Source organism: Eretmochelys imbricata, chromosome 4, assembly GCF_965152235.1.
Source record: "Eretmochelys imbricata isolate rEreImb1 chromosome 4, rEreImb1.hap1, whole genome shotgun sequence".
Classification (NCBI taxonomy): Eukaryota; Metazoa; Chordata; order Testudines; family Cheloniidae; genus Eretmochelys; species Eretmochelys imbricata.
In genome coordinates, this window is record NC_135575.1 from 26,759,855 (window position 1) to 26,786,939 (window position 27,085).

Here is a 27,085-nt window from a genome sequence, read left to right on the forward strand (position 1 = left end):
AAGGGACTGTCAAATGGGGAGGGAGGGAGGCTCCTTCTAAAACACTTGCTAGCTAAAGGAAGAAGAGAAGTTGCTAAAATGAAAGACTTGTTCAATACTTGATATTTCAAATGCTTTAAAAAAATTCCTTATTTATTAATCTTTAATTAAAGGTTAAAAGGATTTTTAGTGGTGTTTGTACTATGGTACTAAGAAGGCTGAAGTCTCTGAATACCAAGCCTTGTGAAACACTTGTTCATGTCAGACAGTGACTGGGTTATGTTAACACCTTTAGTCCATTTATTCCATCTAAATTAATCCAACAGTCCCTTCCAGTGAAAATATTTGCATTTTTTACATTTCAGCCAAGGAAGGAATTTCCATTTTCTGTCCAGTTGAAATGAGTGGTCCAATTGATTTTGTTGAAATGACTCACTTGCTCAAAGTTGGGTTCATACTTAAGTGCTTTGCTGGATCAGGGCCCTACAGTGGGACAGGGAAGTTGTACAACTCTTCATTTACTTGGATCCATTAGCCTCAAACCCTAAGCAACTGGTGCAGGAAGGAGCTCAGATGTTATTGCAAAACATAGGTTACAAGAACAGCTGTGAAGGAATTGCCTTGCCACATGGTCTTGGGTCAAAATGCATTTTTTCTCCCTAACTCCTCTTTAGTCTGTTCACAGACAGATGAATAATCAGGTTTTCTGCAGATGCAGACAGTTTCACCCTGACAATGACACTTCGTACTTCTGTAGTACCTTCTGTCCAGAGATATTGGAGTGCTTTAAATTTTATTTTTTTTATTATTCCCTATTTCACAGGTGGTGAAATAGGAACTTCTCTATGCCTCTGTAAGTGTCTTGCATGAGATAACAAGCAAGTCTGTGGCAGAACTAGCATTAAAAGCTAGATTTTAGGACTCCCAGTCCTGTGTTTTAATTACCAGTCAGATTTCAAAGCTGTATTACAAAAGAATTAGGACATTATATCCACATATTCCTTTTCCACTCCAACTAATTCTCCCCAACTCATTGTACTACAGTGGTCCCTTACCGATTTTTTTTCTTTGGTTATTGATGGTCTCTCTACATTAACTCCAGTTAATAACATTTTTTGTCTGGGAATTTTAAGGAGGCTAGAAACCTAAGGATTGGAAGTATGGAATACCTCAAAAATCAGTGCAAATGTGCGTTTGATTCCAACCAGTGCTATGGGCTATAGGCATCCAGAGAGAGGCTGCCATAACTTAGACAGCCCCCCCATCATATGCATGATGACACTGCCTTTAACTCAACCTAAGGCAGACACTCAGCATGGAAAATGCCAGGGATCTTGGAATAGCCCAGAACTGGAGGGGTGCAAAGCCTGCTCCCCTACGGGGCTGCAAGTTCTCTGCTATATCTCCTAGCGGTGCAGCACAGAATCTTGCCCACTTAGTTGTCTTTCAGTCATCTAATCAAAGAGTTGAAACAATAATGTGACATTGATGACACATCACATGCCACAAGTTATGAAGTTGGTGACGTACCAACAACCCATAGGCTGAAAATTGTTCATCCCAACTATTGGGTGAATACTTAAAAATAATAAACACATTCACTAAAACTGGGATCAGTTAACTTTGTCAGGTAATTTATCCGCCATGAATAAATTCAACAGCTCTGTTAAGGATTTTAGGAAATGGTCAAACAAAAGTGGTGGTGACCACGCAGATCTGACAGACCAAAGGGCTTGACCCAAAACCTATTGAAGTCATGGAAAGACTCTCATAGACTTCAATGGGCTTTAAGTGAACAAGATAGCTATTTGTATCAATATTGCTTCCATAAATTTATTATGTATTATCTCCATAGGGTAGGAAAATTTACACTATTTCTTGAATGCCTGAACTCATAAGAAGCTTTTGTTGACTTATTTTTTTAATCGTCTAAATTTCAGTAGAAAAATACTGTCTTAATTCAGATTAGGCTTTACATCCAAATTTGATTTCCAAATGCAAGAGGCAATGGTACAATACAACAGCAAGCCTGATGCCCTCATGTTTCACAAATCACTGAGTCAAACTTACATGAGATAAGATAAGCTTTTTCCATTCAAAAAGACAATATGCCTCTCAGTGGGTATTGAGACAGTAAGTGTAATACAAAAGAAGAAATAAGAACTCTTTCTATCACAGAACATGTTACTCATTGTTGGCTTTCTGAAGAGTGCTTGACCGAAAAGAGGATTCATGTAAGATAAACCCGGTAAGTATTAATACCCCGCCACAATTAGTTGGCAGCTGCCATTCATCTAATCAATTAGAAGCAGTCTTATGAACCCCACTTGGAATATAAGGATTGGAGTTTCACAGTGATAGGATTTATGGTCTGGAAAGTACCCAGAAATATCTGTATTGTTGTGTAGACTCCAAACAACCTCTGAGGTTGTCAGTAAAATATATACTAAAATCTAAAAGGCATAACTCCATTGTTTGTCCTGTGATTTTATTCATTCTTTCCCTTGCTATAAAAGTGTAGCAAAGCAAGCATTAAAATTTATACGAACTTTACTTGTGTGATTTGGTAGCTGAACTTGAGGACACTGTAGCAGCATGAACTATTCATCTATATTTAAAATATCTAAAAAAAAAAACCCCAACAACAATAATTTTCACAGCACTGAGAGGCTATTTCTCTGTGGAATTTCAGCTGTATGTCCCAAACTCCTAATGTGCTAGAAGTGTTTAGAGTTCACAATACTTTTTTTTACACAATGATAAAAGTGGAGTGTTCTTTTCCACAATCTGAATTTTCAAAAAAGCTGAAATATCGTTACACCATCTTTTTTTGAAAAAGAAAGAAAGATATCCAACCTCAGGCAGAGAAGAGACCTGGAAAAGGGCATTTAGAATAGAGATGTGGAGCAGTTTAACAATCTTTACTTGAGCTGTTACTAGAACTCCACTTGTTATTACCCCCAAAAATTATGTTTAAAGAACATTATGAAGGTTGCAAAGTCAAGTACTCAAAAGTTAGGAAATGCCAGAATTAAGGCTGCCTGTGTAATCTTATTCTGTTACCCTTGTGCATATGCATGATGAAACTGTCTTTAACTCAACCTAAGGCAGACACTCAGCATGGAAAATTTCAGACCATATGATTAAAGTGTGGCAAAGTAATAAGCAACTGAAAAAAGGTTCTTCTCATCGGAAGCATCAGGCTATTATTATTATTTATTATTTGTATTATCATAATGCCTAGAATCTTAGTCTTGGACCAGAACCCCATTGTGATAGGTGCTGTGCAAACACAGAACAAAAAGACAGTTGCTGCCCCGAAGAGTTTATAATCAAAGTAATAGACAGTACTACCAGTTCATCTTATAATACCTATTTGCAAGTGCTATGACTTAGGTTCTGATTCTGTGATGAGATTTGCGCTAACACAGGGGTCTGTTCACGTGGAACTCATTGCAGGATCTGGACCTTAAAGGGAAGGAGGGTTGGTTGGATGGAGAAGATTGTCCACTGGAGGGTGCATGCTCCACTTGAGGAATCCATCTTTTCTCCATCCTGTCGTGTGGAATTTCACTTTTCTCTTTCAAAGGCAGAGGCTGCCTGTGGAGCAGCTGGATATTTTGTAAGAAGCTTCCATTTTCTTGTATTGGTTAGTGGTGGGATTGGTCTGAGCATAAAGTTGAAATATAGCTGGGCCAGAATAGCCAAAGTGTGTAGGGAGAGAAGTCTGACATCCAAGGCAAAGTGGTGATTGTTCAGATATGGAAACTGAAGATGTCATTGAGTTTTAGGTCCTATGAAATTATTTAAGTCTTGTGTTTAGGGAAACCGCACTTAAATCCTAAAAGCAAAGAACTGTTGACGGAATTCTTGTGTCCACTGAAGTAGAATACTTTTGAGTTGTATTTGCTATTGAACAAGGATATTGTTAAATATATTTATGGTTTAGTATATTAATAGTGCTTCAATTCATGTTTCAAATATATATTTTTTAAAATAAATCCAGACAAGATATTTTTATAACCTCTTTTGGATTTAGCACTTTTTGTACCTGCTTGCCATGTGACTTCTTCAATCCTTGTGGAGTGTGCAAGGGTTTCTGACTTACAAAAAACTCAGGAGGATGAGAATAGGTGAGAACAGGATAATCACGATCTGTGGTGCAGAAACTTGACTTACTTTTCTTGCATTGTGAAGTGAATGGACAGGATTTTCTTGGATTGTACAACTGATAGAGGAGTTGAATTCATAAACTATGAAAATGCTGTCTTAGTTATGTGTTCAACCAAATTAACCCATATAGGTTTTTGAATATTGAATCCTCATGATGCACTGCTTATAAATAATCCATATAATAAGAGTTATTAATGGAAATTATTCCATGAATAAATTTGTGTACCAAAAAAAGTGATGAATATACTGCATATATGCCTTTACTTTACCATTAGGAACACAAATCATGATCTCAATGAGCGTTTTAATGCAATAAAATAGAAAAAAACATAGACCCAAAGTGCTCACTAAAAGAAATGGCTGGTGTAGTATGCAGGACCCACTCTGAGGTAGAAATATCTTCCCACTCAAAAGTAAATTCTGAGGGCCAGATCTTTAGAAGGTGTAAATTGCCTAAACTTCATTGAAGGTATGCAGATTTATACCTGCTGGGTATCGAACTCTGCGTTTCTTGTGTTCAGGTTTACATTTGCAAGACATGATTGCATATTAGGAGTTCAATGAAATGCAGGTAAAATGAATAATAGATAGCTATGGTCAACACAGTTAATGAAAGTGCCTAGAGGAACATGTTTAAATTAGAACTAATGCTGATGGGCTAATTGCCTTCATCTGTGCTTTAGACAATGGATATTTGGCATGCCATTTAATGGGATTCTTAGAAATTGTTTCTCTTCAACCTGAGATACTGGACTACAGTGCATTACCAGGACTAGCACAGATCCCTATTAGCTCTGGCAGTGTGCTTTTTATGGGCCACCGTGTGAAAAAATATCAGCGGAATCTGTTGTATTGTGAAATTGTAGTCATAATTTCTTTTTAAGTACATGGAATCCAATTAATCTCTCTGCCACAATTACAGCAGAGATAAGGAATACTGACTTGCCAAAAGCTGGGATAGGCAAGTTCAGGGAAAGAGTCCATTATCAGGAAAAACCTCTTTTGGCTCTGAAGATCTGCATACATTGTCCTTTCTGGCTGCTAAGGTTGGGACTTAATAAACACAGTATATGAAAGTTGACTAGAGTCACTAGTTAAAAATTTTAAATGTACATTGAAAAGCATATAGAAATGAACCTAGAAGAGCATATGGTCAAGATCAGTGGTTTTCAACCTGTGGTCTGTGGACCCTGGGGGTGAGGGAGCACAGACTGTGTCTAAGATTTCCAAAGGGCTCTGTATCTCCATTTGAAAACTTTTTAGAATTTCACAGATGAAAAAAGGTTGAAACCACTGGTCTAGATTAGAGCAGGTTACTGTGAGACAGGACTCCTGGATTCTATTCTTTCTATACCCTGTGTGTTGTATGGGGCTAATAATATTGACTTTCAAAATTATAGTGCAGGACTGCTATATAAATATACCCAGGGCAAACCATGCACGTGGGTTGGAGAATCTGCCATCCCATCCCACAAACTGAATCAAGGCATAATTCATTATACAGGGGAAAAAAAATAGAATCTTTTCATGTATAGATGAATTAAGGTAATAATTCATATGATTGTAATTATAGTAGCAGACAAAGGTGCCAGTCGGTTTCATTGTGGAAGGAAGGTGCTCTACTAACACTTAGGAAATACAGCCCCTGCCTCAAATAGCTTACAATCAAATTCACAGCAGATCAACAAGCGGTTGCAAAAGACAGTGGGAAGGAACAGGGGAAAGAGTACAAAGATAACATGAATATTATGCACAGCTAGATGGTTTGGGGCCAGATATCAATTTATTAATAAATTACAAATTATAAAGATGTTACTTGTTACAAGAATAAAGCATTTTCCGATAGAAGCGTGATTTTTAAATTGTCAGTATCCCTTTAAATTAAATCACAGCATTTGTGGAAGAGGCACTTTCGTGATGAGTACATAAGTATCAAGATGATTAGATAATCACTGCCACATGTACAGTAACAGCTCTTTCAAAAGAGGCTGTGTAATGTTAAAGTACTTTAACCGTCTCAATGGCTTAAAATTATTATCTTTATACAAGTTCAGAATTGTATATACTAAGCAAGATCTATTGTTGGAATATAATGTACTGGAAAATATATTTCCCATCCCATACAAGATGGATTTATAATACATTTCTACAGTTTAATCACTAGGATATATTTCTAATTTATTTTTGTGGCAAACTCTAGAGACATTAGAGCAGCAATTTCCCACTGTAATAAAAACGTGTTTCACTGATTCAGCTGTTCTGGAGATAGCTTATTAAAGTTGTCAATTGATCTTTTAAACTAATGGTTTATTTTTTCCACAAGGATTCTGTGTTTAAACCTATCATGTATTTTATTGCATGTCACTTGCCATTTAAATGCTTAAGATAGGTTGATTGTTCCGACAAGCTTATTTACTTGAATACGAACAAACACATTTGCTGAATAGAGCAGTGAGTTTGTACACTGACTACATCAGCCATTCCCATCTCCGGTCCCTTAAAAGGTGTTTCTCTTTCCAGCCCCCCCCCCACCCCAAAATAAAAAAAAAATCCCATGTGGTTCCCTCCTTTTCCTATCCAAACATTCTTTCTTCAGACCAACAGTGAAGTCCGGTCAGTGTTAAGTTAGAACCATTACTTTGCTACCACTTCACACATGCCTGAGTGCTTCTGAGGGAGAGCACAAATGTGAGATGCACAAGCTGTCACAGTGCTAGTTCTCTCTTGAATTTGAGTAAGGCCATATACTAATCATTTGGGGTGAAATTCTGGCTCACCCTACATACTCACCCAGGGGAGTAACATGTAAAATTTCCTTCATTCCTCAGCATGGGCTAATGGCAAAGCAGGTCACAATGCAGGGGAGAAAACAGCCTCCATAGGACTCTTACACTCTTTCCCATGCAAGTGGCCAGGAAGGGTGCAGTACCTTGATTCTTCCTCCCTCCACTCCGCACTGATCAGTGTAGAGGGGAAAGTAATTTGTGCTAGGCTGACAAAGATTACTTCCCCGCTTTGAAGCAAATATGAGACAAAATTGTGACTCTCTGAATCATAGTTTGTTGTCTGGTCTGCTCCTGTGGCAGCACAACTTCATGTTGACTTTTACTCAGGACTTGGAGTAATTATGCAAGCAAGCCCTTCAATAGGAATGGAATAACAGAAGTACCCTTGTCTTTTCAACTTCAGAAAAAGGGAGGAGTGATGGAATGGATTAATGCACTAGCCTTTCACTTCTGAAGATCTGCAGACTAAACTTGATTTCTGGGAATCCTGACAAGCCTGGTTCTGATCACACCCGCACTAGCGTAAATAAGCAGCAGTAACTATATTGAAACCAACAGAGGTGCATTGGTGTAAATGATTTCAGAATGAGGCCCATTGTCTAAGTTGAAAACCAGTTTGATCTCACTATATTTATTGCATTTGTTAAGAGTTGCATACATGCACATAAAAATGAAGAAGAGTAATATTAGAGCAGCAAAAACACAGTGGGGGAAAAACACAGAAAAAGGATCTCCTTGAAATTTAAAGGACTATAGAAGAACTAAAAATGGAATGGAGAGAAATAACAAAAATAAAAAGGAAAAGTAAAGAAGGAATTAATCAGATGTTTGAAATCTACTCCACTTGTGTACAGTGACTGGCTATTCCTCCAAAACACACACGAAGCTTTTCAACATACCTGCTGTTTTTGGAAGTGACTATGCCTGCACATGCAAACTATGGAGAACTATGCAAAAATGAGGAAGTTAGTTAAACAGAAATTAAAAGGTACAGCGACTAGAGTGAAATCCCTGCAAGCTGCCGGGACACCATAATAGAGGCTCAACTTAAATGTATACCCCAAATTAAAAAACAGAATAAAAGAACTACAAAAGAGCCACCATGGCTTAACAACCATGTAAAAGAAGCAATGAGAGATAAAAAGGCATCTTTTAAGAAGTGGAAGTCAAATCCTAGTGAGGTAAATAGAAAGGAGCATAAACACTGCCAAATTAAATGTAAAAATGTAATAAGAAAAGCCAAAAAGGAGTTTGAAGAACAGCTAGCCAAAAACTCAAAAGGTAATAACAAAATGTTTAAGTACATCAGAAGCAGGAAGCTTGCCAAACAACCAGTGGGACCCCGGACGATCGAGATACAAAAGGAGCACTTAAAGACGATAAAGTCATTGCAGAGAAACTAAATTAATTCTTTGCTTCATTCTTCACAGTTGGGGATGTCAGGGAGATTCCCAAACCTGAGCCATCTTTTGTAGGTGACAAATCTGAGGAATTGTCATAGATTGAAGTGTCACTAGAGGTTTTGGAATTAATTGAGAAACTTAACAGTAACAAGTCACCGGGACCAGATGGCATTCACCCAAGAGTTCTGAAAGAACTCAAATGTGAAATTGCGGAACTATTAACTATGGTTTGTAACCTGTCCTTTAAATCAGCTTGTGTACCCAATGACTGCAAAATAGGTAATGTAATGCCAATATTTAAGAAAGGCTCTAGAGGTGATCTTGGCAATTACAGACCTGTAAGTCTAACATCAGTACCGGGCAAATTAGTTGAAACAATAGTAAAGAATAAAATTGTCAGACACATAGAAGAACATAAATTGTTGCGCAAAAGTCAACATGGTTTCTGTAAAGGGAGATCATGTCTTACTAATCTATTAGAGTTCTTTGAGGGGGGTCAACAAACATGTGGACAAGGGGATCCAGTGGACATAGTGTACTTAGATTGCCAGAAAACCTTTGACAGGGTCCCTCACCACAGGCTCTTACATAAATTAAGTTGTCATGGGATAAGAGGGAAGATCCTTTCATGGATTGAGAACTGGGTAGGACAGAGAACAAAGGGTAGGAATAAATGGAATAAATAAATACACTTTCAGAATGGAGAGGGGTAACTAGTGGTGTTCCCCAAGGGTCAGTCCTCGGACCAATCCTATTCAACTTATTCATAAATGATCTGGAGAAAGGGGAAAACAGTGAGGTGGCAAAGTTTGCAGATGATACTAAACTGCTCACGATAGTTAAGACCAAAGCAGACTGTGAAGAACTTCAAAAAGATCTCACAAAACTAAGTGATTTGGCAACAAAATGGCAAATGAAATTTAATGTAGATAAATGTAAAGTAATGCACACTGGAAAAAATAACCCCAACTATACATACAATATGGTGGGGGCTAATTTAGCTACAACTAATCAGGAGAAAGATCTTGGAGTCATTGTGGATAGTTCTTTGAAGACGTCCATGCAGTGTGCAGTGGCAGTCAAAAAAGCAAGCGGGATGTTAGGAATCATTAAAAAAGGGATAGGGAATAAGACAGAGAATATCTTATTGCCCTTATATAAATCCATGGTACGCCCATATCTTGAATGCTGCGTACAGATGTGGTCCTCTCATCTCAAAAAAAGATATACTGGCATTAGAAAAGGTTCAGAAAAGGGCAACTAAAATGATTAGGGGTTTGAAATGGGTCCCATATGAGGAGAGATTAAAGAGGCTAGGACTTTTCAGCTTGGAAAAGAGGAGACTAAGGGGGGATATGATAGAGGTATATAAAATCATGAGTGGTGTGGAGAAAGTGAATAAAGAAAAGTTATTTACTTGTTCCCATAATATAAGAACTAGGGGCCATCAAATGAAATTAATGGGTAGCAGGTTTAAAACAAATAAAAGGAAGTTCTTCTTCACTCAGTGCACAGTCAACCTGTGGAACTCCTTGCCTGAGGAGGTTTTGATGGCTAGGACTATAACAGGGTTTAAAAGAGAACTGGATAAATTCATGGAGGTTAAGTCCATTAATGGCTATTAGCCAGGATAGGCAAGGAATGGTGTCCATAGCCTCTGTTTGTCAGAGAGTGGAGATTGATGGCAGGAGAGAGATCACTTGACTCCCTCTGGGACACCTGGCATTGGCTACTTTTGGTAGACAGGATACTGGGCTGGATGGACCTTTGGTCTGACCCAGTATGGCCATTCTTATGTTCTTATGACATTGGCACTATCTCAGTGTAAGGCATTTAAGTGTCTTAGAGTTACCTTTTCCAGTAGAATCCACATGTACACTCTTCAAAGGATAGGCAGGCCACATCCAGTGGTGAAGAGGGGCCATTGCTGACATGCACAGATTGATTTTTATCAGAACAGTCATTAGCCACAAAAATGACAGGCATTTTCATTTTCACTGCACCCAGAGGAAGGGGTGAAACTGCATTTGTAGTTGCTTTTGGAACCAGCGGCGTATTAACACCTAGGCCAACAAATTTGCAGAGGTAGCAAATTTATAATAGCAGCCAGAGGCTGCTTCCCCCAGTGCCGGTTCACGCCCTCTGCCCCCGGCCCCGCCCCAACTCCACCCCTTCCCCACCCCCATTCTCTGCCCCTATTGGTCCCCTTCCCCAAATACCTGCCCCAGCCCTGCCTCCTCTCCTGAATGTGCCGCATTTCCCCCCCTTCCCCCCTCTTTCGCAAAGCTGTTTCGCACACAATCACTGGCAGGGAGAAGCAGGACCCGGCAGCGCGCTCAGGGGAGGAGGCAGAGGCGGAGGGGAGGTGAGCTGTGGCGGGGAGGCGGCAATTATTTCTGGGCCTACCGGTGGCAAAATCATTCATCCGCTACTGTCTGGAACACTGGGAGCTAGAACATAGTAGCTCCAAAAGATGTAACAACTTTCTCCAGTCATCTCGGTTAGTAAGTGAAATGGGATTGCTGAACTACTGAGTTCTGATCCCATCTGTTACGTTGTGTCAGCTTAGGCAAGGTGCTTTAGCTCTGATTGGTTGATTGGTTTTTCCCCTTATCTGTAAAATTGAATAATAATGCTTACTGATAAATGAAATAATGTGAGGCTTTCTGTAGCCACATCCTGAGTCAACCTAAATAATGCATCCAAGAAAGAACATTCATATATTAAATTAGACAGCTACCTGTACTTCCCTGTGCAACCTTGAAAGATATCTTTCTGATTCACCATGAGATAGAACAGTCATTCTGTCTTCTTTCCGTGCTGCTATCATGGTTCAAGGCTAGCAGCACCTTTGACCCCTCCTCTGGCTTTTCTGAGTGCACCCCCTTCGCTTATGAGGCCTTGTGCTTGTACCTCCCTAGAACAGAGGTCCTGAGCTACAGCACACTGTGGATCAACCATGCTTACTCCCAACAAGTCTGTCTGGGTTTGAGAAGCTGAAGTTCCTCCCTTCAGAAGCTGTCACCAGTGATAGATACAGGACCCCAAACAGAGCACATGGGGACTTCCACAGCATCAAGGAAGAGTGAGGCTATTCCCTTAGTCCCCTCATGCATGGGAGAGAAGAGATCCATTAGCAGAGGGCTCTCTCTGTGCATGGATCTTGGAGAAATATCCAATTAATTTCTTGGTACTGTTACTAACTCCTTTGCTTCATGTTTTTCTTTTACGGGATAATTGCTTCATCATCAATACTATCTCCTAAGTATGTATCTTGGGGGAAAATATTTTCTTTACTTCCAATCCACAGTAAATATATGATTCAACGTATTACTTGCATTATCTGGTCCATAATGAACTGAAAAATTGGTGGCATGCTAGCCAACCACCCAGTGGTATTTGGCTACAACAGGATAATATTTTCTAACCTATTGGTGACAAATAGCTGCTTTGATTTACTAGCAAGTATCATGCTGCCTAGCATGGATCAGATCCAACTTAGTAAACTTCTTTCTTTCTGCCAACGCTGAGAATAAATCCTGAGTTTTAGGAACAGGGTATTGATCTATGTGTAAGCAAAGATTGTTTCAATCTCTACATTTCCCATTTCTGTGTTTTGGGATTATGGCCAACCGGCAGAAAATGGTTTATCATCTGGTACTGCTGCTGGACGTATTTTCATGTTATCTTCTGTGTGCCACAGAGTTTGAGAACAATATTAGGATGACAACTCTGTCGGTTTCCTGTTGTCATGGAGATCTCTGTTCTTATACACACTCACAATACATGTCACGTATCCCAAGTGAACTGTTGGTTCTCAAATAACAAAAATAAACATGCCTGGTTTTCCATTGGGGTTATGTGTTGGATGCAGTGACATCTTAATCCTGAAGAATGGGAACCATGCAGGGCATGCATGATCGATAGGGAGTGGCTCAAGCTAGTAAAAAAAAATTTCATTCTCTGTACAGTTCATTCAGAATGAGCCTGCAAGTGTTTGCATGCTGAATACAAGGAGTACAAAGTTGTGCAATCCAGTGCAACTGTGAGTGGACTCAGTATAGTTGCAAATAAGTTGTAGAGTATGCACGTACAGTAGTAAGTCTGTTGCCCCTTGCTTACTGTGGCATTCTGGGAGGCAATGTAGATCAGTGAGGGACTGTGTCGTCTTCCCTGCAACCTGAGGTGCCTCACAATGCTTTGTTGCTGTAACTCCCACTTGAGTCACTCACAAACAGCCTGCCAGCATGTAGGTCACACATTGTTAGTGTCTGTGTATAGCCACAGCCTTGGGCCAGCACCTCTGACCCTAACAGCCTGTCACCAAACACCAGCCACACTCTGGCTTCCGGCAGCCTTGGTTACCATTTGCACGGTGACCCCAACACACTCCCAGTCCTGGATTTCCCCAAAAATGTGTGTCCTACACTGTCCAGCCCTCTCTTGGACAATCCAGATATATTAGTTCCATTGATCTTCTAAGGGATCAGTGTACAACAGTTTGCTTCCCCAAATGGAGTTAACCACATAATTCACAACACTGAATTAGTTTTGATTAAAGAATAAAACAGGTTTATTTAACTACAAAGAGAGGTTTTAAGTGGGTACAAGCATAGGGCATTAAAGTCAGAAATGGTTACAAGAGAAATAGAGATAAAATGCTTCCTAGTGCTAAAACTTAACAAACTAGACTTGGTTCACGATAAAATTCTTACCACAGGTTCCCAGCAACAGGGTTGCTCAAATTTCAGATCAGGATATGCTCTCAAAGTCCAAAGGTTGTTTTGTTTGTTTCCTTTGTTGAAAGAGAGAGAGATGGACAGGGAGAGAGATAAGCTGGGGTGGTTTTGCCCCTCACTTTTTTAGTTTTGTCACCATTTGAATTGCATTATCCTGCAGGATACCCTTACATGAAATTTGTTCTAACTTAGGGGCTGAAAACAGTCTGATGGTGAAAGAACTTCCATGCCGCTGTTTGTGAAGATGCAGATCTGTTAATTCCAGCACCTTTTCCTTGCCAAAAAATGGCCTCTTGACAGGTGATTTCCTATCAATTTTGATGACACCTGGCTAGAAGCATCAGTTTGTCCATTGTCTTTGAAACAGGTTTACCCACTCCACAGACTTGTCTGGTAAACACATGTCAGTCATGATTTCAGCGTATATTTTGTAACTTTACATATAATCTTGCTACACACATTTTATCATGATTTTATTGACCAGTGAGTTATTAGTGTTCAGATGCTACCTCACAAGGCATATTTTTGTACAAAGATTATTGTGTAAGATGTAAATACAGGGATGCATTTGGTCAAATTTAATCATTCCCTCTCTCTGATGAATAAAGCTTAAAGAAAGGGATGGTGAGAGGTCAGTGGGTTTGTCTGAGGAGACATAGATATAACTGCACTCCTCAGCATGCAAATAAAGTGCTCTGCTCCACACGCTCACTTCGGCTGTACATGTGCTGTTAAGAAGGAGTAATTTCATGGCAGTGCACCCGTGCTCTGTGTAAGGCAGGACTGAGTTACTCTGTGCTCCTTGTGTTATGTGTCTATCTTTGTTCAGGATTAGCTGGTACATTACTCCCATGTAAAATCTGTTCTCCTTTCAAGAACATTAGAATTTCACATTTGTTGCCTGTGTACTGTGACCTGTGTTTTTCCACCTGAGAAAATAAAGGTCCAGGCTCCCTGCTTTGCAGCAGTATTCCTCAAACACTTCTGTCTGTAAAAAAGCGCCAAGCTGCTGCTTAGGCTATGTCTACACTAGAGATCTTACAGCAGCACAGCTCTACTGATGAGGGTGCGCTGCCATAAGACCTCTTGTGTAGCTGCACTATGGTGATGGGAGAGGGGTCTCCCATCGACACAATTAAACCACCCCCAAGGAGCATCAGTTGCAATCTTGGTGGTACTCCCGCTGCTATAGTGCTGTGCATACTACTACTTATGCCAGCAAAATGTATGTTGCTCAGGGGGGTGTTTTTTCACAGCCCGAGCAACGTAAGTTTTGCTGACATATGTAGTAGTGTAAACATGGCCTTAGTCTTACTCATACAGTTTACTTGGATGACTTTTCTTTGGAAACCTGTTCATATGCTTAGTGCTCTTTGAATTAAACAGTGCTTCCTGCATTTGCTCTTTTCTATTAACATCCTTATTTTTTTTTAAGTTGTGGTCCTAGATTTTTGAGCCCTCCAACAGAGAAAATATTTCATGTTGCTGTTCTACTTGATCAAGCCCTTTCTGAAAACTCAAATCCACCAAATGCACCTTATTCGGTAGAGTGGTGAGCAGAGAGACTGTTGAAGAATGTTCTACTGTGAGGGAATTGATAAACTGAAGGGTACATTGCACATTTCATTGTGTCCTGCAGAGAGGGAGCTCACGGAACGCACTGAAAAACAGTACTTCTCATTGTTTGCCACTAATCAGATTTGATCAAAGGTTTTACTATGATACAAATATCCTATAACTTGTGATCTAATATGAGTTGAATATAGTATCTTTATCTGAGCTCTTTTCTTCTTTGATTTCATAAAGATGCAGTGTGGCACATCTTGAAAGGGACAAAGTTCAATTACAAACTTTAATGTTCTTTAGAACTTAAATGATTTAAGATAGCAGATGCCTTTTTAAGCTATTATAAGTTTTAATGAGATTGGAACCAAGCATTTGCAATTAAGAAGCAAAAGTGACTGTATTTAAATTTTATACAAACCTGAATTTATTTGGTATTATTAAGATTCCATAAAATATGCAAACATCAATGAGCTTATTTTCAATGGATGTGGTATTCATTAATCTTCTTACAGTTCCAGAAGAAGTGTTACTGCCTGAAGGCAGTGTTTGCACGCGTGCACACAAGAAGTTATTTTGGACAAGCTTTTTTTTGCTCTGTGGTCTATTGAACATGTGATAGCATGAACCCTCGGAACCAACATGCAGTGAAATCTTATAAACACTAAAGTCAGAGTTGCCAGCTATCATTCTTCTGAGACACTCACTCAGACATCATCTTCTCACCACTTCTGCTCCTTTCCTCTGTATACTGGATGCCATATCCCAGCTTATATATCACACACAGACACAGGATAATCTTTTTTTTAAATGTAGGTTTCCTTTGTTAGCCTGGTAGAGGGCCTCTCTTATAGCTGCCGACCCAGCCAGCTACAGCTTGCTCTTCAGCGGTTTTGCTCCAATTGTGATTTTTCAGATCATTTTAGGGACATAGGTGACTACAGCCCCCAGCGTACCGAAGTCCCAAAGGCATGTGTTATGGCTTTAAAGAAAGAAACTCTTATTTAGACAATTTGTACTTGGCTCCAAGATACAATACTAAAGATAAGACTATTATAATCCACAGAAACTATTGGAAACAAAACTAGGTTTGGGTATTTGTGCTCTCTTTTTTAACTTCTAATATTTCTTGAAAATAGCAGTGCAAAGCCCAAGGGTGCAAGGTGTGCCTTTTAGCCTAAAGGCAAATTAAATTAATAAAACAACTGTGAAAAAAGGAACTGCGTGTACAGAACTCGATAGCTTTTCCGATGCAGTGTGTAGGAGACGCAAGAACTACTATATGCACTGTATATATGTGTATTAACCAGTGTGTTAAACAAAATATGTTCTATGAGATTTTAATATCACCATTACTAGCTGACTGTTGTCTAAGCTCCAGTAAATATTTAACATCATTTTAGGAAAAAATTCTAACTGACACTATACAATATTCATATGAAATCATTATGAAGCCACTTGTCCCTTTAATCAAGCTCTGGAAGATTAAGGGTCTCACTTTACTATCCAATCAATTTATTTGCTGCAAATATGGCTGAGCCACTACAGCCATTTTCCTTCATTGCTTGGGGCCAAATTCACAGACCTGAACTAGGGTTACCCTTGAATTGAATCTCTGCACCTGAAGAGACTTTATTCCTCACCCCTAAGGGCTAAGAACCTCCCTTCCACACAAAATTAGATTGATGTTCCTTTTTATTCCAGCATATTGCTCAGACTAAAGTTAAAATAGCAAACTTTATAGATGTTAAAGAAATAAGCTCCCACATCATTTCATGCTTCTTCCTCCATTATTTGTTGTTGTTGTGTACCCAATTTCATGTCTTTGCCACACACGTATCAGCTAGGGAGAGTTTAAAGTTTATTCCTGTGTAACTGAAGGCTTCTGTTCTTCCACTGTTTTGAGTTTGGAGTGGAGGCAGGAAGGATTTATGCTCATCCTTTTAAGATAGCGTTTATTCCACCCTAGGTTATGATCTCATAAAAGCTTACAAAACTAACCATCTGCAGCCATGCAGAAACTTGAAAGGGAAACACCTTGGTGCTGAAGAAAGTCATGCTGATTATTCAATAAGTGACTTTCTTCTGAATTATTTTGAAACCAGTTCCTCAGAATGATGCTAGCTATACTGTCTTTTGGATGGCTTATAAAAATTTGATCACTTTTGTGCTTTGAAGATCCCAAGGAACTTTGTGTTAGAGGAGGCATGTTAATCATGGTGTCTTGACCAAATTCCAGTTGTGGATGTGGTATTGACATTTGTCTCAAATTCCTCCTGCAGCTTCTATTAATTGTGTCCCACCCTAAAATATTGTGTAGTGTTGATGTGCATACCATATTTAACCTCCTAGGGTGCCTGCAGTGTTGGATTAAGTGATTCGTAGGTATTTTTTATGTCTCTCTAAGTTTGTAGAGCACTTGAGGATCTGTTAAGATGGCATGCACTACATTAAAGTAATACGTTACTATTATTGGGTTATTTTTATTTTTATTAATGATGATCACACAATGTGATCACAAAAAGGGTTTATATCAGTAGATTTGAGTTGACTCTGTGCCAAAAGATTATTAAAAACGAGGAGTCCTTGTGACACCTGACTAACAAATTTATTTGGGCATAAGCTTTTGTGGGCTAAAACCCACTTCATCAGATACATGGAGTGGAAAATACAGTGCTAACGAGACAATTCAATTAAGCTAGTCAGTGCTAACGAGACAATTCAATTAAGGTGGAAGTGGGCTATTCTCAACTGTTGACAAGAAGGGAGGAAAAATCACTTTTGTAATGCTAATGAGTTCAATGTAATCAAGGTGGTCTATTTCAAACAGTTGACAAGAAAGTGAGAGTATCATGGATCTTGGGTACCAGATAGAATACCCCTGATCGGGGCTCTAGTGGTGTGTCTGTGTGGATTTGTTCCTGTGCTTCTTCAGGGAGTTTCTTGAGCAGATGGTGTAGTTTCTTTTGGTAACCCTCAGTGGAATCAGAGAGTAATGGCCGGTAGAATTTGGTGTCAGAGAGTTGCCCCGCCTCTCGTTCATATTCCGACCTATTCATGATGACTACAGCACCTCCTTTGTCAGCCTTCTTGATTATGATGTCAGAGTTTGTTTCTGAGGGTGTGGATGGCGTCGTGTTCTGCACGACTGAGGTTATGGGGAAAGTGATGCTGCTTTTGCACTATTTCAGCCCTTGCACGTCAGTGGAAGCACTCTGTGTAGAAGTCGAGTCTGTTGTTTCGACCTTCAGGAGGAGTCCACGCAGAATCCTTCTTTTTGTAGCATAAGTAGGAAAGTTTCTGTGGGTTAGTGTGCTGTTCAGTGGTGTGTTGGAAATATTCCTTGAGTCGGAGGCATCGAAAGTAGAATTCTAGATCACCGCAGAACTATATCATGTTCGTGAGGGTGGTGCGGCAGAAGGAGAGGCCCAGAGATAGGACAGACTCTTGTGCCAGGCTAAGAGTATAGCTGGATAGATTAACAATATTGTTGGGTGAGTTAAGCGGACCACTGTTGAAGCCCCTTGTGGCAAGTAGGATTTTAGATAGTTTCGTGACCTACTTCTTGTATGGTCCAGCCACAAGGAAGTTTGTGTGGAAGGTTGGTTCTTTTTTATGAGAGTTTCCAGTTTTGAGAGCAAGCTGTCAGGAACAGTATCCTGATAATGTAACGGCAAACCTGGTGGCTTGACTTTGTCCTCACCCACAACTATTTTAGATTTGGGGACAATTTATACCTTCAAGTCAGCAGGACTGCTATGGGTACCCGCGTAGCCCCACAGTATGCTAACATTTTTATGGCTGACTTGATCTTCCCCTGTTTCCTGTATAAGATGTTAATCAGGTGGTTCCACAGTTTCTTTGAGAGTGTGTGGCACAATCTCTCACCATAGTCTGTGTGTGTTATGTTGATCGTAATGGATTTTTTTTTTACCTTCAGTCCTTTTGGTATGATGTCCATCTGTTTGCATTTGGAAAGGAAGGTGATGCAGATACAGACAGACATGAGTTTTTTTCATGAAGTTGATGGATTTCCACTTCATATGGCTAAATTCAGTGCCTTGCACACTGACAGGTTTCAGAGTGGTAGCCGTCTTAGTCTGTATCAGCAAAAACAACGAGGAGTCCTTGTGGCACCTTAGAGACTAACAAATTTATTTGGGCATGTCATAAATATAAAGGGAAGGGTAAACCCCTTTGAAATCCCTCCTGGCCAGGGGAAAGCTCCTCTCACCTGTAAAGGGTTAAGAAGCTAAAGGTAACCTCGCTGGCACCTGACCAAAATGACCAATGAGGAGACAAGATACTTTCAAAAGCTGGGAGGAGGGAGAGAAACAAAGGGTCTGTGTCTGTCTGTAGTCTTCTTGGCCGGGGATAGACCAGGAATGGAGTCTTAGAACTTTTAGTAAGTAATCTAGCTAGGTATGTGTTAGATTATGATTTCTTTAAATGGCTGAGAAAAGAATTGTGCTGAATAGAATAACTATTTCTGTCTGTGTATCTTTTCTGTAACTTAAGGTTTTGCCTAGAGGGGTTCTCTATGTTTTTGAATCTAATTACCCTGTAAGATATCTACCATCCTGATTTTACAGGGGGGATTTCTTTATTTCTATTTACTTCTATTTTTTATTAAAAGTCTTCTTGTAAAAAACTGAATGCTTTTTCATTGTTCTCAGATCCAAGGGTTTGGGTCTGTGGTCACCTATGCAAATTGGTGAGGCTTTTTATCCAACATTTCCCAGGAAGGGGGGGTGCAAGTGTTGGGAGGATTATTCATTGTTCTTAAGATCCAAGGGTCTGGGTCTGTAGTCACCTAGGCAAATTGGTGAGGCTTTTTACCAAACCTTGTCCAGGAAGTAAGGTGGAAGGTTTTGGGAAGTATTTTGGGGGGAAGGACGCATCCAAACAGCTCTTCCCCAGTAACCAGTATTAGTTTGGTGGTGGTAGCGGCCAGTCCAAGGACAACGGGGGGAATATTTTGTACCTTGGGGAAGTTTTGACCTAAGCTGGTAAAGATAAGCTTAGGAGTTTTTTCATGCAGGTCCCCACATCTGTACCCTAGAGTTCAGAGTGGGGGAGGAACCTTGACAGGGCATAAGCTTTCGTGGGCTAAAACCCACTTCATCAGATGCCTGGAGTGGAAAATACAGTGGAGAGGTATAAATACACGGCATATAAAAAGATGGGAGTTGCCTTACCAAGCGGGGGGTCAGTGCTAATGAGCCAATTCAAGTAAGGTGGAAATGGGCTAGTCTCAACAGTTGACAAGAAGGCAGGAAAAATCACTTTTGTAGTGCTAATGAGTTCAGTGTAATCAAGATGGCCCATTTAAGACTGTTAACGAGAAGATGTGAGTATCAGCAGGGGGAAAATTAGTTTCTATAGTGACCCATCCACTCCCAGTCTTTATTCAGGCCTCATTTGATGGTGTCCAGTTTGCAAATTAATTCCAGTTCTGCCGTTTCTGGTTGGAGTCAGTTTTTGAAATTTTTTTTTGTTGAAGAATTGCCACTTTTAAGTCTGTTATTGAGTGTCCAGGGAGACTGAAGTGTTCTCCTACTGGTTTTTCAATGTTATAATTCTTGATGTCAGATTTGTGTCCATTTATTCTTTTGCGTAGAGACTCTCCGGTTTGGCCAACGTACATGGCAGAGGGGCATTGCTGACACATGATGCCATATATCACATTGGTAGATGTGCAGGTAAATCGAGCCACTGATGGTGTGGCTGATGTGGTTAGGTCCTATAGTGGTGTCCCTTGAATAGATATGCAGACAGAATTGGCACCGGGGTTTGTTCCAGGGTTTGGTTCCTGGGTTAGTGTTTTTGTTTGTGGTGTGTAGTTGCTGGTGAGCATTTACTTCAGGCTGTCTGTAAGCAAGGACTGGCCTGTCTCCCAAGGTCTGTGAGAGTGAGGGATCATCCTTCAGGACAGGTTGTAGATCCTTGATGATGCGCTGGAGAGGTTTTAGTTGGGGACTGTAGGTGACGGCTAGTGATGTTCTGTTACTTTCTTTGTTGGGTCTGTCCTGTAGTAGGTGACTTCTGGGTACCCTTCTGGCTCTGTCAATCTATTTCTTTACTTCACCAGGTGGGTATTGTAGTTTTAAGAACTCTTGATAGAGATCTTGAAGGTGTTTGTCTCTGTCTGAGGGATTGGAGCAAATGCGGTTGTATCTTAGATCTTGGCTATAGATAATGGATCATGTGATGTGGTGTGGATGAAAGCTGGAGGCATGTAGGTAAGTATAGCAGTCAGTGGGTTTCCGGTATAGGGTGGTGGTTATGTGGCCATCGCTTATTTGCACTGTAGTGTCCAGGAAGTGGATCTCTTGTGTGGACTGGACCAGGCTGAGGTTGATGGTGGGATGGAAATGGTTGAAATCCTGGTGGAATTCCTCAAGAGCCTCCTTCCTATGGGTCCAGATGATGATGATGTCATCAATGTAGCACAAATAGAGTAGGGGCATTAGGAGATGAGAGCTGAGGAAGCGTTGTTCTAAGTCAGCCATAAAAATGTTGGCATACTGTGGGGCCATGCGGGTCCCCATAGCAGTCCCGCTACTTGAAGATATAAATTGTGCCAATTCTTCAACAACAAAACTTCAAAAACAGACTCCAACCAGAAACGGCAGAACTGGAATTAATTTGCAAACTGGACACCATCAAATGAGGCCCGAATAAAGACTGGGAGTGGATGGGTCACTACAGAAACTAATTTTCTCCCTGCTGATACTCACATCTTCTTGTCAACTGTTTGAAATGGGCCACCATGATTACATTGAACTCATTAGCACTACAAAAGTGATTTTTCCTCCCTTCTTGTCAACTGTTGAGAATAGCCCGCTTCCACCTTAACTGAATTGGCTCATTAGCACTGACCTCCGACTTGGTAAGGCAACTCCCATCTTTTCATATGCTGTGTATTTATACCTCTCCACTATATTTTCCACTCCATGCATCTGATGAAGTGGGTTTTAGCCCATGAAAGCTTATGCCCAAATAAATTTGTTAGTCTCTAAGGTGCCACAAGGACTCCTCGTTGTTTTTGCTGATACAGACTAACATGGCTGCCACTCTGAAACATTATTAGTCTCCCTAAGTCTATCCAATAGAATTCACTGTTGTCATAAGAAATATTTGTGTTCTATATATGGCCATGGAGGTGGCAGAGAAGATGAGTAGGCAGAACATGAGCTTCTATCGTGAATGTGTTGCACATTTAATTTTGTTCCAAGTTTCTTATCACGTTTCTTATGAAATTGCAAAAATATTCCTTTTTAACTAATCTAAGAAGATTGATAATCACAGACCTTCCACAACTGGCAGCCCACAGAGGCCAAAATTCTTGCTGATGTAGAAATGGCCCATGAGAGAAAGAGAAGTGATCAACACTGACAGAGAAATAAAAGAAATATTTGCAAGCAGAGGTAACAACAGGAAGAGGAACTGAGCTACAAGGCTCATGATCAAAAAAACATCATAAATGAAGTGAAACACTGACAAGTTTAAAACTTTCATCAGTCTATCTCCAAATGTGTACCAGAATGACACTTGTCAAGAAAATTCATGAAAGAAACAACATCTAAGGTGCAAAGCACTTTAAATCACAGAATCCATCTGGAGATGCCAAAGATGAATACTGTGTTTAGTCAACATTTCCTATCAACCATATATTGACATCTGCTGTTGCTATACAGATCAACCCAGAATTAACATAAAATTGCTGTATTGCTTAATAAAATGTTGACTTATGTTGTCGTTTTAACTGTATAACAAGGCAAGAGCAGTATTTAAGAAGAGCAGGTGAGAACAGAATAAATGTTTTGTGAAACTGATGTGGCCAGTGGCACGGCTGAAGGGAAATATTTGCAGGATGCTCAGAGTTTGGTAATATACCTTTCTGTTTCAGCTATAGATATGGTCACTCCTGCTGCAAAGACACATTCAAATTATCCTCAATAAAAAGTTGATTAATTTTCACCTAATTTCAGTAATGCCATCCCTGAAATTAACGTCATGTTTAGTTTGGCAAGGGTCTGTTCATATGTCTTGGGCATGACTATACTGGATAAAAGGAATAATTAAATTGAAAATTAAATAAGCATAATTGAATACAAAATGTACAGGAAAAAGAGATTCATGATAAACTTCCATTGCTTAGTTCATAGTGGTATTGTTTTAAAAAAAATGCTAGAGAGGATTGAGCTGTAAAGTTAATTTTATACAAAATGTACACATTAATGAACATAATTATAAATGGACTTTAGCTGACCTCAGAAGGGAACAAAGGCTCTTCTCAAACTGCATAGGGTTTTATATTTGGCAAGAGTACAATATCTTGGGCAATTAGACTTTCAGCACATTTGGATATGCTAATTAGCTGTAAGTTCTAATTAATTTCTTTATATAACTAAGAATGACATATCACTGAATGAATTTCATGTGTTTTTACAGCTGAACCTAGAAATTGGCACCATTTTCTAAAATATTTTAGAATAGAAAATGCAGGTTTTATCGAACGATTGGTTGTATTAACACTGTAAGGTGGTAATGATTCATCTTATGACAAAATGTTTACTCTTGGGTTTTAATTCAAAATATTTACCTTTCATTGTGCTGTGGCTAGTAATGTGGATTAACAAATATGGTTTTCAACTGAATCTGATTGCTTGGTGAAGCTTACCAGAAAGGTAATGGTGTTGGAAGACAATAAACAAACATGCTGCAATGTAATAGTAAGGGCACATCAACACGGATTGCTCAGCATTGTGCTAACTCTGCTCCCTTTGAAGTCAATGATAAAACTCCCATTGACTTCAGTGGGAGCCGAAATGGGCCAATGCCGAGCATGTTCTTAGTTCAGGAGGGTATGGAAAAACATAAATCTTAAAGATATTGAGTAGGGGCTAGAGCTACAAAGGGGAATTAGGTGTTGCAATGCCTAATTCCTATGCGCCCTACTGCACAGTGGAATTCGCAGCCCTGAGTTAGACCCCCTGGCTCCCCATGCATTGTATGGAAAAAGTTAGGCACCTAAGAAAGGGATTCTCAGAAGCTTAAGCTAGCCAGTGGAAATCCCAAGGAGAAGGGCATTAGTATCTAATGAATATTTAATTATTTATACAAATTGGAACAAGCTTTGACAAGAGAGAAACTGCCCCCCTCCCCCAAACATCCAGTAGTTTGGGGGTTAGGGCACTCAACTGGGGTGTGGAAGACTGGGTTCAGATTTCTGCTCCGACTCAGGCAGAGTGGGGATTTAAACATGGGTTACCCACATGCTAGGTGAATGTTCTAACCACACGACTCTTGGATATACTTGTGTGTATATGTGCCAGCTAGCCCCCAAAATGCCCAGCTTGACCCCAGCTGTTTTGGGATTTTTGGGGAGTGGGAGCTGGGCTGATCTAGTAGGTGTACTCAGAGCACACCCACTGAATCAGGCCCTGCAGGTGAAATGTGGGGAAAGTGCCTAGTTTAAGAATCCTGCTGAGCTTCGCCATGAGCTAAAGGGCCAAGCAGTTGGGCAGTGTCAGGACTCGGGCGCTCTTTGAGCATGCCCTTTGGTAGCACCGGAGGAGCCATAGAGACTTTACTAACAGGAACTTAGACACCCTGGGAATTTTGGCATTTGGAGGGTAAAGTGACAGCTGAGCGTTGGATCTGAGGATCTCAAAAGTGCACAAATGTTGGACTTAGGAGCCTAAAGCAGCAGTTAGGCTCCCAAGTCCTTTTGTGGATCTAGTCCTAGATTCCTACTCATGGAGTCTTGGGCTTCAAGTGTGAGACTGACATCTCTACTATCCCACAAAGGATTTGACCCTTTGAGGCATGAGTTTCTTCAGATAAGTCTTAGAGAATGTGTTAGGGCTATATGCAAATTAAATAGGCCTCTATAAAATATATGCTAAAAACCCATAGGATATGGTAGACCATGATAGTCTTTCTATAGAAATTATAAGTTACACATATCCCTGCTGGGGAGTTCTACGAGTTGGTTTACAAAATTCTATGGAAAGGATATAATCGTTGATTAAATTCTGTAGGACTTTCTCATAAGAGTTAGTTATATCTTATACAAAGAGCAAATTCTGGTGTCTCAGTAACTTCTTAAGTTTTTTTTCTCACCACAGTCTGCCAAGGTTCTCCGTATCATTGTCCAGCTATTGCATACGGTTCCAGCACTCTGCCATGCCTGCCACTTTTGCAGCCTTTATAATGGGTGTTCCCAGTCGATTACAATGACTTCTCTAAGAGCTGATTTCTTTGAGAAACTTTAAGTTGGTTTCGCTGCATGGATACGGATATCCAGGTTGAGAAGGGGATTTTGGCACTGCCTCAGTTCTGGTGTATTGAGATTTCCCCTCCCTCAGAGTGCATTTAGGCCCTTTTCCAAAGGCTATTTAAATTAGAGGGAGTCCTTTTATAGGGTTTTGAATTGGCTCTTGGTAACCTAGAGCTCTGAGACACAGGTGCTTCAAGAAATCATTTAGGAATACTAAGGAACAAACTTACTAGAGGTTCTAGAGGATGCTGAGGCACAAGCAGGTTTTCTGTGCACAGGACACACAGCTACCATTGCCCAGGAATGCAGGCAATTTATATTTTCAGACGAGTCAAGTTACAGATAAGTAATTTCCCTGATTTGAGATTAAAAAGCAGTTAATCATTGCAAGGAAAAGCCTCTATCCATAGCAGCCCAAGGAAAATGATAGCACTGGTACAATGTAAGCAGGTATTCTTTTCTTTTTTTCTGCATCATCTATTAGAGATCCTCCAGGGACGCTATGGTTTGCCCATCAGATGGTCTTTCCCTCAATCATCTTTAAATGGGGCTTTCAGCTCAGTTAAATATGACAACCATTTCTTTCTCAATGAACGATATGCGGTTTAATTAAAGCTAATGTAACTCTTTTCCTCAAAGTTCCGCTCGAAAAGGTGCTGCAGCAGACACCAAGCTAGAATTATGTTCGCGACTATTTTCCCAATTAGTGTATCACTAGAAGTGAAGTGTAGGTATTGCTATAGCCATCTCACATTTTAAATGTTCCTCGTTAATTCAGAAGTCCTCACCCTTCTAAAGCAATGAATATCCTCCACTGTCCTGGATGATGTCATATACTGCACATGGTATTTAAAAGCAGAAACTGATATTCCTAATTTGCATTTTAAAAATGAATCTATGGGCAAATGCCCTTTTGACTTTCCATCCTGTTGTTTCTGAAAGGTTTTCTGTTGCTCCCATTTAAAGCTCCATAACAGGAATGGCTGACAAAATGTTATGGACAATGAGGTGACAAATCATATTTTATTTTTCAGCTTGGCTGCTGGAATCCTCTCACAGGTCTGAATGGGTCACTAACAGACAGAAAGTTGGAGAATAACATGCGTGGGGTGGTTCTGCGTGTGGTGACTGTGCTGGTAAGAGATTCTGAGTGTTTTCCATTTAGAGGAATGCTACTTTTCTCCTTCTTGCTTTCCACTAATAGGTTATTGACTAAGGGTGACTAAAAAGGATTTTGAAAATAAATTACACAGTTTAAAAAGAAACTGAAACATAGTCAACTGTCACAGAATTGAGTTTCTCCTTGCCAATACTGGATCAATGGAAATTTTCCAAAAAATTATTATTTTACCAATAAAGTCCATTTCAAAGTTGGAATTAAAGACATTAAAAGCTGTTTCTTCCATAGGCACATAGTAAGTTATCCAATCAACCTGTGTTAACTCAAAAGAGCAACACAAACTTGCCTGCCAGCTAAGGTTTCCTAGCTAAAACTCTAAAGGATGCATAAGATATAGCTGCCTTCCAATTACTGTGCCAAACTGAGTGCAGTTTGACACAAATTACTGCACTGAGAAAATAACAAAGATTATCTTAGGGTGAATTATGTTAGTTCAGTGAAATAACCTTCCTCTCAGAGTTCCCTGGGCCAAATTCTCCTCTGTACTACAAAGGTTATTTTAAGCCACCTTTGTAGTCACTACCTCCTCCTAGTTCTTGGTCAGGGGTGAGGATCTGGACACCTATTTATAAATGAAGATACAGGGGTGGGTTTCTATTATTTCCCTTGTAGATGTTGCCTTGTACAGAAAAGAATTCAGCTGGGCTAAGCTAGAGGGTGATATCAGGGAGTTAGGAGTACAACTAAAACACAGATTTTGCTTTTTGGGGTTTTATCCCATGACAGGTTAAAATCTAGCTTTTAAAGATACTATAAATATGGTCGTCCCATGTGCTTTTACTATTGTCTGTTTTATTTAAGAAAATCATATGTCCGACCCTGGTTAAAAAAATAGAATGAATTGATATAAAAAGACAAAGCAGTATTTATATTTTTTTATACTTTGATGCTAATTGATGGATATTCCTCAAACTAGTATCACAACAGCAATGGATGGCCTTTGCACTTTGCTTGGTATAAACTTAAATTGATTC

At 39.8% G+C, this 27,085-nt stretch overlaps 1 protein-coding gene across 2 annotated transcripts in view; it reads left to right on the forward strand.

Annotated features, from left to right (window-relative positions):
* Positions 1 to 27,085, forward strand: part of GRID2 (glutamate ionotropic receptor delta type subunit 2) — a 1,026,718-nt gene that overhangs the window by 796,054 nt on the left and 203,579 nt on the right. For both annotated transcript variants that reach the window (XM_077814385.1, XM_077814386.1), the window contains one exon: positions 25,966 to 26,067. In XM_077814385.1, coding sequence (XP_077670511.1) covers positions 25,966 to 26,067 — 102 coding nt within the window. The remainder of the gene's footprint in view (positions 1 to 25,965; positions 26,068 to 27,085) is intronic.